This window comes from Ambystoma mexicanum, chromosome 1q (assembly GCF_040938575.1).
Source record: "Ambystoma mexicanum isolate Mex_15411 chromosome 1q, UKY_AmexF1_1, whole genome shotgun sequence".
NCBI classification, from domain to species: domain Eukaryota; kingdom Metazoa; phylum Chordata; class Amphibia; order Caudata; family Ambystomatidae; genus Ambystoma; species Ambystoma mexicanum.
Genome location: NC_090922.1, coordinates 64,401,629 through 64,415,464, shown reverse-complemented (window position 1 = coordinate 64,415,464; position 13,836 = coordinate 64,401,629). Strand labels below are relative to the sequence as shown.

General features: G+C 48.2%; 1 protein-coding gene across 1 annotated transcript in view; it reads left to right on the top strand.

Annotated features, from left to right (window-relative positions):
- CYB5B (cytochrome b5 type B) overlaps nt 1-13,836 on the top strand; it is a 318,557-nt gene that overhangs the window by 290,231 nt on the left and 14,490 nt on the right. The window contains exon 4 of the mRNA XM_069635525.1: nt 3,838-3,872. Coding sequence (XP_069491626.1) covers nt 3,838-3,872 — 35 coding nt within the window. The remainder of the gene's footprint in view (nt 1-3,837; nt 3,873-13,836) is intronic.

The following is a 13,836-nucleotide window of genomic DNA, read 5'->3' as shown; positions in this document are numbered from 1 at the left end:
CCCACACAGAGCTGCTGAGTGGGCATTTATAGATTTTGGGTGGGCCTTGCCCGCTCAGGCCCCCCCCCCTGTCTTTACACCTCTACTCTACTCTCCTGCCCCTCCTTTCCCACTCTGGCCTTGTCCACTCCTGCTCCACAACATTCTATCCCCCACCTACCTTTCCTCGCCCCCCTTTTAGTCTGACCCTATCTCACTCCTATATACTATAGCCCTCTATCCCCAATCCCCACCTCGCCCTATCTACATCTTCTCTGCCCTCACACCCTACCATATTCTCTTCCTCATATTACCCCCACTCTGCTCTATCCCCCTTCCCACCCATCCTAACTCACCCCAGCTCCTTTCCACACCCCTTCCACCCTAGCTCATCTCTGCCTATCCCCACTTATCCTAACTCATTCAAGCCTACCATGCGAATCCCTGCCTACTACCTTCAACCTTAGCTCACCCATACCCCTGCCGTTCTAGCTCCTCCTTAAAATCACCATGCTTACCTTAACATTTCCAAGCAGTGTTTGCTGACTGGTAACATTAGTAATACACGTCATTTCTGTACACTGCATTGATGGTCTTTCTACTATGTCTGTTACTACTGTTTTTCTGAAAGCACTAATTAGTCATGTTTGGAATTGCTGACTAAGTAGCGCCCAAGTATCTACCGCATGCTTTCCTATAAATGTAAAATTAAATGCACTATAAACGGCAAAACTATCGCTTTGCCAGGGCTGGTTTTTGTAGCAGCATCTCACCTGGTCTTTTGGGACGGATCTATGACATTGTATTGCGGTGGATAGTTCACCACATTTCAATGATTTTATTGCTTATTTTTATGGGGGGGGGGTCTCCCACACCCTCGGTTCTACTGCCCCCCTCACCCACATTTTCCCTGTTTCTCTGCCCCCGGACCTGCTCTTCCCCCCCCCCCTCACTTATAAACATAGTGCAGTAAAATATGGTGAAAGGGAAGCTGTGGTTTGTGGAGGGGGAAACCCTTGACTACTAGGGTGTCCAATTATCCCGGTTTAATAGGGTGTGTCCCCTTTCCCCGACACAGCTTTTGGGTGACTGGGAGCAGTTCCTACTTTGCTGCTCTGATGCAGGAAAGAATTGTCAGCGCTTGGCACTCACTTTTTCGTGAGATATCTCAAGTTCAACTCAGCGACTCCCCCTAAATTCTCTACTTTCGGTCAGCATAGAAAGAATCCTAGTGATTAGAGCTTGACGAACCCAAACCCAGCAGTGAGGGGGTCCCTCTGGATGGTATGCTGTACCTTAACAGGTGGAAACGGTGCTTGATGAGAAACGGGAGGGGGTCGCACGCTGAGTGAAATAAGGAGCTCAAGAGATTACATCATGCATTGCATTTTCTTTCAGATATGGGGTCAAGTGCAGAAATCGCAGGCTGGTCCGAAATACGGTTTCGCCTCTTGCCAAAACTGTGTGATCATGGGCAAATCATTTAATCCCACTGTGATTTATCTACCAAACATTGGGAGTACATGGAGACTATTCCGTTTGCAGCTTTTGCTACTTAAATAGCACATTTATGGTATAAAAGTCTATAAGGATGCTCCATAATAAGTGAGTATTCATATATTGCACTGTACAACATTATTTGTCTCATCATGCTCATGCCAATTTATTTGAATGTCACTATCCATGAAGCCCTCTTCTGTGAGGTCACTTCTGATGATGTCAGTACATTGCAAATTAGAGCATCTGTGTGTCTTGCCACACAAGCCTTCAACATCCCAGGACAATACATGGAGAGAACCAAAGATTGCCCTGCATGCATAGCAATCCTACATGTGTGTGTGCGCAATTGCCATTTGCCACTAATAATACCAAAACGGTGGATACGTTTGAAAAGCGGGGTGCTAATGACGCATATAGCACTGCATCCACCACTTCTGATTTGCCTTCATTTCTTAAGTGATTTACAAAACCATTTTAAGTTGCCCATCCTACTTGGGACGTCACAGAATAACTCGATGTATTTACTCTAGTCTTTGTCTGCTCCATCGTCCTCTTTCGCTAACCTGCACGGATTTTTTCTTTTTTTTTTTGTTGGGTAAAATGTTAAAGTGGGGCTGGATTGGATAGAGACGCTGGAGGCCAGAAGTATCCTTAGACTCTCCCAGAACTTAGGGGCCGTGGTATGGTACAGTTCCTAGCTATCTATCGAAATTCCCGAATAGCCGCCTACGTGGGCAGTACATGCTTTTCCGCTTCAAGTTGCTTCCTACGAAAGAAGTGACTCAAGTAAGGAAGGACAAACAATTGCGGGACTTCTCCTATAGACTCTTCAAATACAACCTGGAATCACTCATCACCTTACTCTCTTCTGTCCAGCTCTAAGAGACAGAAGGACCAAGTGGATGGGGAGGTTCTTTAATCAGTCATGGAATCTATCAGCAGAAGATTGGTGGGTCCTTCTGATACAAGGGGAACGGATCTCACTAACACTGGCACTGCTTGCCTTTCTGGAAGAAATAGTTTACTGTACTTGAGGAGAGTGGATAATTCAGTAGTTAATGGTAAATCATCTCCATTTGGACTTGTTGTGCCAAGCTTAAAGCTTTTCTTAACCTTTGAAATGGGATTTGTCCACTGTAAAGTGAAATATGATCTGTGACTTTTACTAGCTGGTCACTTTTTAGCAGAAAGGTTTGATTTTGTAAACCATGTGCTACTAAGAATAAAGTAGGGCTTTTCTCCTCTTGCCTTGGGTCCGCCGCATGTATGCATTTTTCTGTCACCAGTCTTTGGATGTTTTTGTTTTTTACACACAGTTTGAATACTGTCTTTCATGTTCGTGCACCAAAAGCACACTGTTTAGATCCCAAGCATGAAAATCTGTGACCATATCACCTCCGCCGCCTACTCCACCCTGGTCCTAAATATGTTGTTGCCCCCAGGCATGGAAAAACAGCACGTTTTTTGCTCTGAAATAACAGCAATCCTTTTGCACAAAAAGTTCAGTTGTGTGCAAATAAATGATAATGTGCACTAACAATTAAGGGGTAAAAATGCCAATATGCAAACTACTAGCCAGGCATGAAGTCACTTGCCCAGACCCTTCCTCAGCGCCCGCATGCCAATTCACCACATGCACAGAATTCCTCACTCGTTAAAGTTGGCATGGTGCACTCTATAAAAGATCTTAAACTGCTAACATGTGTATTGGTAGTAGTATAGTTCTGGCAGGCTCTATGGCTCGATAAAGATTTCTTCTGAAGTTCGCCAATCTGGCCTACCTGGTGTGCGTATGGATTCCTCCAAGTGTATGCTCGGTGTGTTCATCGGCTTTACTAGAAACCGTATTAGTGCTGGGCTTATGTTGCCTCTAAATTCAGTCAATCCTACTTTTTATTCGGTCCCCAAAGGTTGGCAGTGGAACCACGAAGTCCTAATTGCTGGGGCCCCCGCCTGTAACCATGCCCATCATAGGCGAATAGTATGCGCCAACAACGGGCACACATACGGGTAACCGGTACACATCTTTTGGGAATGCGTGTGAGAAGTGCAGGGACACAGAAAGATTATCTTGCTTGCTGGGGCCTGGCTGGTCTTTTTCTAAGAATAAAATGTAAGAGCAGATCAAATCCTTGCCACCAGATTGTGGTACCACCTGGCAACAGAATAGTATGGGATACTGAAATTGCTGGTAAGTATCTTTTTTCTTATTTACCATGTTCCCTCCAGTTTTACATTTTCCTTAAAAGTGAAAAGAAAGTGCACATTTCTTCATATTGAATGACTGCCTTTTTTTATTGAAAACCTCAGTGGAAACCTTCATTGCCAAGTCCTAAAAATATTTACTTTTCTTTTCAGAATGTTCTCATCACTACATCATCAAACTCTTCCAGGTACAGTGTTCCTTTGTACACACAGCTGCTGAAGTTAGCAACTAATGATGAATCAGCCCGTGGCTTTCAAGATGCTATAATGAGAGATGTGCTGTCACTTTGCGTGATGCACCTCTACTGGCTACAAGCTGAGATTTGCATTTTTGGGACCGGGCCTTGCAAGTAGACTTACTGGCTGAAATACATCGTTGGTGTGCCTTCCTAGCGAAAGACCCCATGCTTTGCAAAAGTCTTCTTCATCGAAAGCCCAGCAACATATCTCTTGTTCATTCGGATCCTTGGATGAGAGACCAAGCCACACTGCGGGGAAGCACATTATCTTGCGCGCTGTCCCCATTTATGATATACAGACTGTTTACTCCCAACCTCGTAGGATTTAAGTTCCCTGTTGAGCCTTACAACCACAACTTTTCCCTATTGTGTTTTCCTCACCATTGTGCTCAACCTATTAGCTGGATATTTTACTGGTTTGGTTGTGCTAGACTAGATTAACTGGCGCCCAGCGCGTGGTACAAATAAAGAAACTAAACTAAACAAGATCTTTAGCTCCCTGAATTTGCAGGTGTTACAAATTCAGGGTAGCTCTGATGAGCAGCAGTTGACAACCCTTCCAACACGCTGTGACATTTGTTACTCTATATGTGGTCTAAGCAAACATGTAATTTCATGGCAGGCAGTTTTGAAAGCATGCCAAAGCTCAAAATTGAAAAGCATTTTCAAAAATTGGTGTTAAAGAGAATTTCTCTGTACAGCCACTGAAGTCTTCGAACATTTGAGTTTTTCACATTTCACTTTTATTTAGGATTGCCTATATCATGCCGGCTTGTTGTCAGATTGGGCCAGTTACACCTGAGGCAGTCAGTAGAGCCCCACAATGATTGCACCCTTTGAGGTATGCAGTCTTTTGCCCACTATCAATAGATTGAATACTGTTGGTCGCTTTTCTTTTTTTTTGGGCCACAAAGGCCAAGCCCCGCTCTATGGTGCATAAAAGTGCCGCAGGGTAAGGGTGTGCGTCTCTTATGTTTGTGTGGGGGGTGGGTGTTTGAAGTGCAGGGGGTGATGTTTGGGGGGGCTAGTGACAGAGGAGTTTGTGGGATGAAACCATCATCGCCTGTTCCCACCAACGTCTGCTTCAAACCGCCTTAAAAATAAAAGCAGCACCCTTTTTGGCTGCGTCCTTCAACGTGCATCATTTTGGCATGGAGCCATTTTTGATCAGTCATGTATTTTTATGTGAAGTACGCAGAAATGATGGATTGCTATTCTGTTACTATTAGACCGATTTCAGGGTTGAACCTGGATCCCCCTGGGTGTGGTAGAGTAGCTAATACTGAGCCAAATCTGTAGAGGGGTAGCTTCATGTGCAGATGTTCGAATTCTTGTGGCCTTGAAAATTGCTGGGCTGCTGACAGATCTTGTAGATGGAGTATTGAATTGTTTTGGATAGGGTCATTTCTCCAGCATGGGGTTTTAGATGGATTTGCCTGTTAGGCTGGGAATCCTCTGTAATATTAAATCAGTTTTGCTTTAGAGCTAAAACTGCTTGTTTCTTCTATAGCCTATTGCTGTCACTTTGGGTCATACAGCCCCAGCCAATGGCATTCATCCTCCTAAACTCCAGCCCTGGTGGCCATCTTCAGATTTTTACCTCACGTTTTCGTGCTGGGAATCCTAATGTTTTGCATTTTGAAATATCGATAACTTTTTTGCCTATTTTAGAGAAATCATCTCAATTGTTCTTCATCTTCAAGCCACGTTGGGACTACCGGCAGCAGGGACCTGTTCCCGGACGATATCCTTCCATCGTCTGATCTCTGGACCATGGGTGCCGCAGGACCAGGCTTGGGCCTTCTTCACACCATGGCGGATGCTATGAGGAAAAGCCTCTTCAAGGCCTGCGAAAATTGCTGCCTGAAAGACATCTTCATTGAAGATCGGCACCTCAAATGCATCTACTGCTTACATCCTGACCACAATGCAGACGTAGACTGAATGTAAGACTCTGAAGGACCACCATAGAAGGTTAATGGTGTGCATTAAGAAAGGGAATGCTTCTGACTCGGCCTCTGTGCGCGGCCATGCCTATTCCAGGGCCGGAAGACCCAAAAAGCGTGCTCCATCTGACAAGAGGTCGAGAACCTTTGAGGACACTTTCTGGGGGAACATTCCCAAAGAGGCTAAATCATCTCGCACTCCGACGACGACTTCGACATGTGATCTACCGTTAAGTGGACAGCTTCCAGCTGCAAGGAAATCGCTGACGCCAGATTCCAAGCTTAAGACCTCAGTGACTCGCGGCCTATCGAGGGACCTATCGGCTGCTCCACATTCGATAACATCATTGTTACAGGACTCGTCGACAACCTCATCTACCAAGGCAGTTACCCCATTGATGATTACCTCATCCATGAAGACTGGTTTTACAGCAACTCTTTCAATCCCAGCGAGGGGCTCATCCACTACAGTCACTGTTGCGGCGGCAACGATGATTACCACTCCAAGAATGGCAATGATGACTAGGCCTCTGTCAGCAATACTAACAATGGCCCTGTCAACTATGGCTCCATTTCCTGGTCATCGCCTCTTTTCCTAGGAGCTCGAATTTGGAGAGGGAGAGGCCTCCAGCTCTCACATTTCTCCCTATACCCAGCAAGGCTGCACAACCTTTAGCCCTGTCTCCTTTGGGGCCCTCCCATGGTGTCATTCCCAGTTCGTTATTCACTCCTTTAGTCCTTCTGAGGAAGACCTACCAGAGGGTTTTTACTCCGACCAAGAGTGCTGTCAAGGGGAGCCTGATATGATTTTGGGAGTGCCTCGGCAAGGGGCTCAACCATCTCAACTCACCAGCCATTTCAGCCTCTTAGCCCTTCGCCTCATGAACCAACACAGACTCCTGCAGCGCTAATGGATAGGTCAATGGACATCTTGACCACTCTCGACACGCTGGTGTCAGAAATCCAACAGCGTCTACCAGCTGCTCCCCCTACCTGCTCCATCAAGGAGCCCTCCAATGCCTTCCCTTGCCCGGCTGACAGTCTCATCCAGCCAGTCTCAGGGCTACCCCTGACAATTGCCTGTTGAGCATACTCCTGTGGTGGAAGAGGCAGTCCAGACAGACTCTGATACTGCCACGACCCAGGACACACAAGGGACTGATAAGTTGGACTACGTTTGGAACTTCCTAACATCGAGGGACCCTCCAGGGATTCTCCTACGGACGAGATCTGATCAGTTCATTTCATTCAATGGTTTTAACGAGCAGCAAAGCTGTTGCAACCTCATGCGTGAGGAGAAGAAAAAGAAAAGTTTCCTTTTTCAGCTGCGGAAGTCCTCCAAGAGGACTATTGTTTCAGTTCCCCTTCTGGATGAAATGTGGGAGGATGGCCTGTTGGCCATGAAGACCCATGGTACAACCCCGGCAAAAAGGGATAATTTGGAGAAGAAATACTGGGTACTGGACACAGCTCCAAAGTGCCTCAGATCTCAACCATCACCAGACTCTGTCTCTGCTGAGGCTAGAAAAAGGTCCTGTAACCCATCTTCCTCTTCCATGGTTCCTCCTGATCAGGAGGTTAAGAAGCTGTATGCGACTGGGAAGCGCATCATCACAAACGCAGTGGCAGCTGTCAAGGCCGGCAACGCCTTAGCCATTCTCTCGAGGTATGACAGAGAGCTTTGGTGTAAGTTGTGGACACCCCCCCCTCGACTTCCTCCCAGAAGGCGGGGGTACTAGCGTTGTTGCACGAGGGAGAGGTAGTCTCCGACCATGCAATTACCATCGCCCTGGACATTGCAGATTCAGGATTTCGGAAGATGGGCAATTGAGTGCCCTTCTGCTGCCAAGGTTGGCTCCAGGCCACCAACCTTCATACGGATGTACAGTCAAAGGTGGTGGGCATGCTGTTTAATGGTAACCTTTTTGGGAAGACGGTCAACACCCGGCACGTCCATATAAACGGACACGCGAGATGGCATGTTCATTGAGCACTCACCAATAGAGGAGTCCATACTCTCGCTCCTGTAAAAGGAATGTCTCGAGGTCCTGCAAACGTTCACCGCACCTGATCGCTGAGCCTTCCCGTTAACCACCCAGGAGAAATATAGGTGACATTCCCAGGCCTACAGAAGTGGCAACCAGTGTCGTCATGTTCCAGCATCCAGAACACAGATGCCAAAGCAAGCCTGACAAATGCCCTCACATTCCTCCCATCCCAAGACAAGAATAGCACAGCTACTAAAATAGGTTCAAGCCATGCCAAACAAAGGGACAATCAAGCCAGTCCCTCAGCACCTCCGGGGCTCGAGTGCACTCCAGATACTTTCTGGCAAGAAAAAAGTCAGGAGGATGGAGTTCCATTCTACACTTGCAAAGCATCAAATAACTTTCTGAAGTCACGAAAATTAAGGATGGTCACGTTCAGCACATGCTCGACCAACTGGAGGAAGGAGATTTCCTGGCGACCCTCGACTAGGAGGATGCTTACTTCCACATCCCCATTCATTAAAAACACTGGAAGTGCCTGCGTTTTGTCATTACCAGTTGAAAGCCCTATAGAAATCTATAAGGAACGCACACATTATTTATGAGTTGGTAATCTAGGCTTGTGGAAATCTTACTAGATTAACAGGTGCATGGAGAAAAGTGCACGATAAATCGCTAATATGCAATCATAAGAAATCCTATTCGACCAAAGTCTCTTATCAAAGGTTATTAGACACAACTGTATTGATTAGTCAATATGTAATGAAGGTACAGTGACGGTGGTGTTTGTCAACAAGATTTAGAGAAATGGTGTTGGTGAGAATTTTTCCTTGAGTCCTGTAGAAGTCAATACAACCTAAAGCTTAGACTATACCCTCTATATTTATTCCTTTCTTGTAATATGAGACGGAATTCTAGTTGTTATCACTCACACCCTGCTCATCCTTATGTAAAAGGAGGTAAGCATATGCTGAAATTTGTTATTTTCTTTTTGCATTCCGCTCACATAACTGACAGACTTCCTTATCAGGGTTTCAAAGTTATTCCTATATGAGTTGAACTGAAGGAGAGAATATTGATACTTGGACTATAGCGAGTCATATATCTATAAGAAGCATCACTTCCCTACTTCAACAGCGCATAAATGTTGATGAACATAGAGGTATTCCTCTTTCGTTTATATTTGCCAATATTAGATAAATGTGATCAGCAATACAGATACAAATGATCTTATCTGGTATCTTTCCAGAAGAGAGGTCAAGAAATCGGCCATGCATAGGGACAGCAGATTGAGCAGACTATTTGTTCTACAATAAGCAGACTGATAATTTTTTTCTGGCATCGATTAAGGTGACGCTCACGTACAAATACACATGTGGGTTATTTGAACAAATGTGCATCTTGAGATCCAAAACTGACCTTGGTGTTTAACATTGTAAATGAAATGGGAAAGTTGAAGCTTGAAGACTGAATCAGGTATCTGAACTTTATGAATTAGTATTCATGACTTGCATAATCTTTTGACTGATCCTGTTGTCAGTATATGAGGTGAGCAGCGGACGGGAGTGTCCACTGATTGAGGACACTTTATTTTCGTGCCAGTTCAAAGCCCTGCCATACGGGTGCTTGGCTCCAGTGGTAGCACAACTGCATCTCAAGGGAATCCACGTCTATCTTGATTTGTTTACTTTTTAGACGCTTATTAAATAAGAAAATAGTGTTTCAAAGTGCCCACAGGCCAAGGGAGGGAGCGGGGTGGGAAATACAATAATACATTAAAACACAATGAATAAGAGCAGTGGGGCGGGGAGAGGACGAACCTACTGTGCTGTGTGAGTATTCAGAATGTGCAAGTGCAGCAAGGAAGAAGGCAAGGGAGGTCACTGCTGTGGGGTCTGGGCTCATGGGTGAGCCACAAGTGAAGTGCTAGGAATGTTGAGTCCTACACTGCCTGGAGCCTCGAAGGGGGGGGGGGGGGAAAGAGGGTGAGCCAAAGGGCGGAGGGTGTAGGTGCAAGTGCAGATAGACAGGAGCTGGGCCGATTGGGTGAGTAAGGTCGGGCCCTGAGGATATATAAGGGTCCAGGACACCCAAATGCAAAAACGTTGTGATTAGCAGGGGAAAGAAGAAGGGAAGGAGGAGGTAAAGAAGAATATCTTAAGGAACTTCTGGAATTTAAGAAGATCCTGCCTAAGGCGAAGAGGGAGGGGGAGGCTGTTCCATATGAGGGAGCCAGCTGAGGAAAGCGAACAACCTCCTTCCCTCTATTTAGCAAAACACTTTACGCACAGCGAGTTAGAGCCAGAGGAGCGTAGTGATCTAGAGTGTGAGTATTTAGTAAGATAAACTTGATAGTGTGGTCCCCAGGCCCAGACCGCCTTGTGGATGATGCAGAGGGATTTGAATTAAATCCGTGCAGCAACCGGGAGCCAGTGAAGACTTTTTAGTGTGGGAGAGATGCTGTTACTGGGTTTAAGGCCAAGGATAAATCGTGCTGCCTTATTCTGGATTAGCTTGCAGGGTTGCAGAGTGGAAGATGGTAGATTAAGCATAAGGCTATTGCAATAGTCAAGCCTAGAGAGAACCAGGGCTTGGGTCACATTGAGCCTCTGGGGGAAAGTGAGAAATGGGAGAATTCCTTTGAGAAGGATGAGCAGAAAGTGGGACTTATTGGCAATGTCCTGAGTGTGGGGGAGGAAGGAGAGGGAGGAGTCAAAGATGAAACCAAGGTTTCTGGCTTTAGAAGAGGGCGCAGGGGAAGAGCCCAAAGAGGAAGGCCAGAATGGAGGGAGAAGGGGTCCCAATGGGAAGGATCTCAGTTTTACCTAGACAATTACCTAGTTTTAACTAGATGATTGGCTAATCTGATCCCACTCTTGCACGCTGGAAATCCAGCACACTGCAGAGACCATACAGAGGCTAACTTCTCTGGGATTCTAGGTAAATGATCAGAAATCCTGTGCAGCGCCATATCAGAACGCGCTATTCCTGGGTTTCTGACTCCACACACAATCCTGTCTAGCAACTCCTTCGAAGAGAGAGTGAAGGCCATTCTGAGAAAAATCAGACGGCAATCGACGGCTTCCCGTGCAACAGTCCGATCCATTCGGTCCCTGCTGGCGATGAAGTCCTCCTGCATCCATATAATTCAGGTGACGGTCATGACCAATGGCTCTCTGGAGAATTGGTGAGCCCACACAGGACATTCTTATGCCAGAGGCCTCTAGCTCCCGGGAAGTTAAGGAGTTGCACATCGTTGTGGAACTTCTGGCAGTTTCCTGGGCTCTCAAGTCTATTTAGCCTCCGCTCCATGGGAAGGTTGTGCGGGTCTTCACAGACTACATCACCACCATGTACTCTTACACCCAGTCCCCTTTCCTCCATACTGCATGGGCGTCCCGTCCTAGGGACGGGAGACGGAACCTTTTTCACCAGAAAAACCTTCTTCCCCTTGAAATTTAGAGGCGCGTGGGGGTGTGGCCCTGGGAGCATGCGCTACCCTGACTCCACCCACCAGTGCCACACCTCGGTCCCCTTTTCCACGTCGACGGGAATGGGCCGATTTCACCAGCGCTCCTGGGTTTGGCTTTGGCCATGTAATACCACGCGCTCTTACCCCGGATATTTCTTTTTGTCTTCTTTTTGTCAATTAGGTACTTGGTCCTCGGGCGCCACTCTTCCTCCCTGGCGCATGTCAAGTTCAGCGGGTATGCAGCCTGCGAGGGGACCTTTCCTACGTCTGACCCCCACACTCTTTGCCTTCGCTTCCTTGGCCCCGACCATGGCTCGGAAGGTTGTACCGAGTGCGACACGCTGAAGAACAGGCTAGCTAGGTGGAGGGAGCTCTTTGAAAGGTCGACTCCAGAGGACTTAAAGGACTTGGTCAGACAGAGATCAAGGCCCCAGGGAGGGCTGCTATTTTCCATCACACCCCATAAGGGCGTCTCCTTCCCAAGGAAGCGCCCGAGCGGGAGGAACCTCTCGGGTTCTCTCACCAGCACATGTATCGAAGCTAGTCCAGCTACCGGCCTAACCGTCGAGGGGTCAGTGGATCCTTCCCAACGCAGTGCTGAGGGACCGCAAGGTTCTTTTACCGTGTGTACACCTGAGGGGCAACGCCCTAGTACCGGCCTAATGTCCAAGGGGGCACCTGCATGTAGCACTACCGGCGAAACTGCCAACGGCAATTCCCCTTCCAGGACCCGGCTTGAGGTGCAGGGTAGGTCTCATGCTCCACCGCCAAGAGTCTTGGAGGAGGCCGAGCCCAGGCAGCCAAGCACCACGACTTCGGCACGTGACACACAGCTCAACAAAATGGCTGCCGCACCAGACAACATGGCTGCTCGTCCGATGCCACTACTAGGAATGGAGCATGCAGTAGAACGAGTTTCAAGGTGGGACTGGTGTACGTGGCCTACAGTTTATCCATCAGCTTCACAGGGCAGGTTCCCCTTGCACCCGAGGCAGAGTGCGCTCCAGCCCTGCAGCCTCCAGCCACTCCGTCAATATCACCTGCCACCTCCTAAGCCTCAGAAGACAGGTTCTTCGAAATGGTTCCTGGTGCTGATGCAAACCCCTCAGATGAAGGTCATCCTGTGGGATACAGTCAGGGACTTGCTCCCCCCGGTCAATCTCCGGTGCCACAGGCCCCCAGTGCAGCTGCCCCTGCCGGCTCCTTCGATTCCAGCTCCCCTATCTCCCACAGTACAAGTGGTTCCACAATAGCCTCTGCAGCAACCTCTGGTCTCCACACTGCAGCCCACGCTCCCGGCACTCCTCCACGCGCTCTGGACCAGACGGACCCTCTGGTGGACACAGACGAGGAGGAGGACACTGACACGCCGTCGTCAGCCAAGGCCTTGAACGAGCGGCTTGTCGGTTTGGCGGAATATTTGGGCCTTCCTCAACCAGAGGTCGAGCAGTATGAGGAGGGGGTCTTGGCAGAGGTCCTCACCCTATGACCCCCTTCCAGAACAGGGATCCCGATGCAGAAAGATGTTGCCTTGGCCAAGAAGGGGTGGCTCAAGCCACACTCTGCCCAACCTGTCAATTGGCGCCTCGACGCCAAGTATAGGCAGATGGAGGGGGATCCACTCTTGCTGTCGGCGCACCATCAACCACACTTTTTCGGTGATCACTGCAGTGTCACTCTACTCTAAGCCTCAGTCGTCCTCGGCAACCTCGTCCTTGGTGCTGCTAGGTAAGGAGGAGAAGATCTTGGAGGCATAGGGGAATAAAACTGTACTCCAGTGCCTCGCTGCACCTGCGTCAGTCCAACGCGGATGCCATGCTGGCAGCCGTTAACCAGAGGCTTTGGCGGGAAATAGCTGACTTTCTTCCAGAACTTCTGGTGCAGAGCCAAGCACGCTTCAAGGCGGGTCTAGGAAAAGCCAAGCTGGTGGTGCAGGACATCATGGAGTCCACTGTGTCCCACATCAATACCTCTGGCCGGGCAATATGCATTACCATGGACATGAGAAGGACTGCCTGGCTTCGGGCTACTAAGTTTAACCCAGACGTCCAGGAACGCATATTGGACCGTCCATTCGAGGGTAGTGACCTCTTTCACTCCACCACCGATGAGGAATTAGATAAAAAGAACAGTTTGCAAACTGCAAATTCTTTATTCATCCTAACGAAGGCCACGCCCAAGGCGTACACCCAGTCGCATCAACGTTCCGACAAGGGGCGGTCGTCTTAGCGGGTTCTGGGGCTTCCAGGAACAGAGGTCGAGGCAGCCTGACCGGTCTCCTAGTCAGCATGGTGCAAATAACAAAAGGGGGAGGGGGCAAGATCTTTTTTCAGTCCCCCTCGGCAGCAGCAGCCTCTGATGGAAAGAAGGCATGACACGTCCATTCAAGCCAACATTTTTCTGGTGGGGGGCAGGCTTGCCTTTCACGTGCAATTTTGGCGCCAGAACTTTTCAGACCCCTGGATCCTTTGTAGATTCCTCGGGGTACCGCCCTCTCCTCCCGCCTC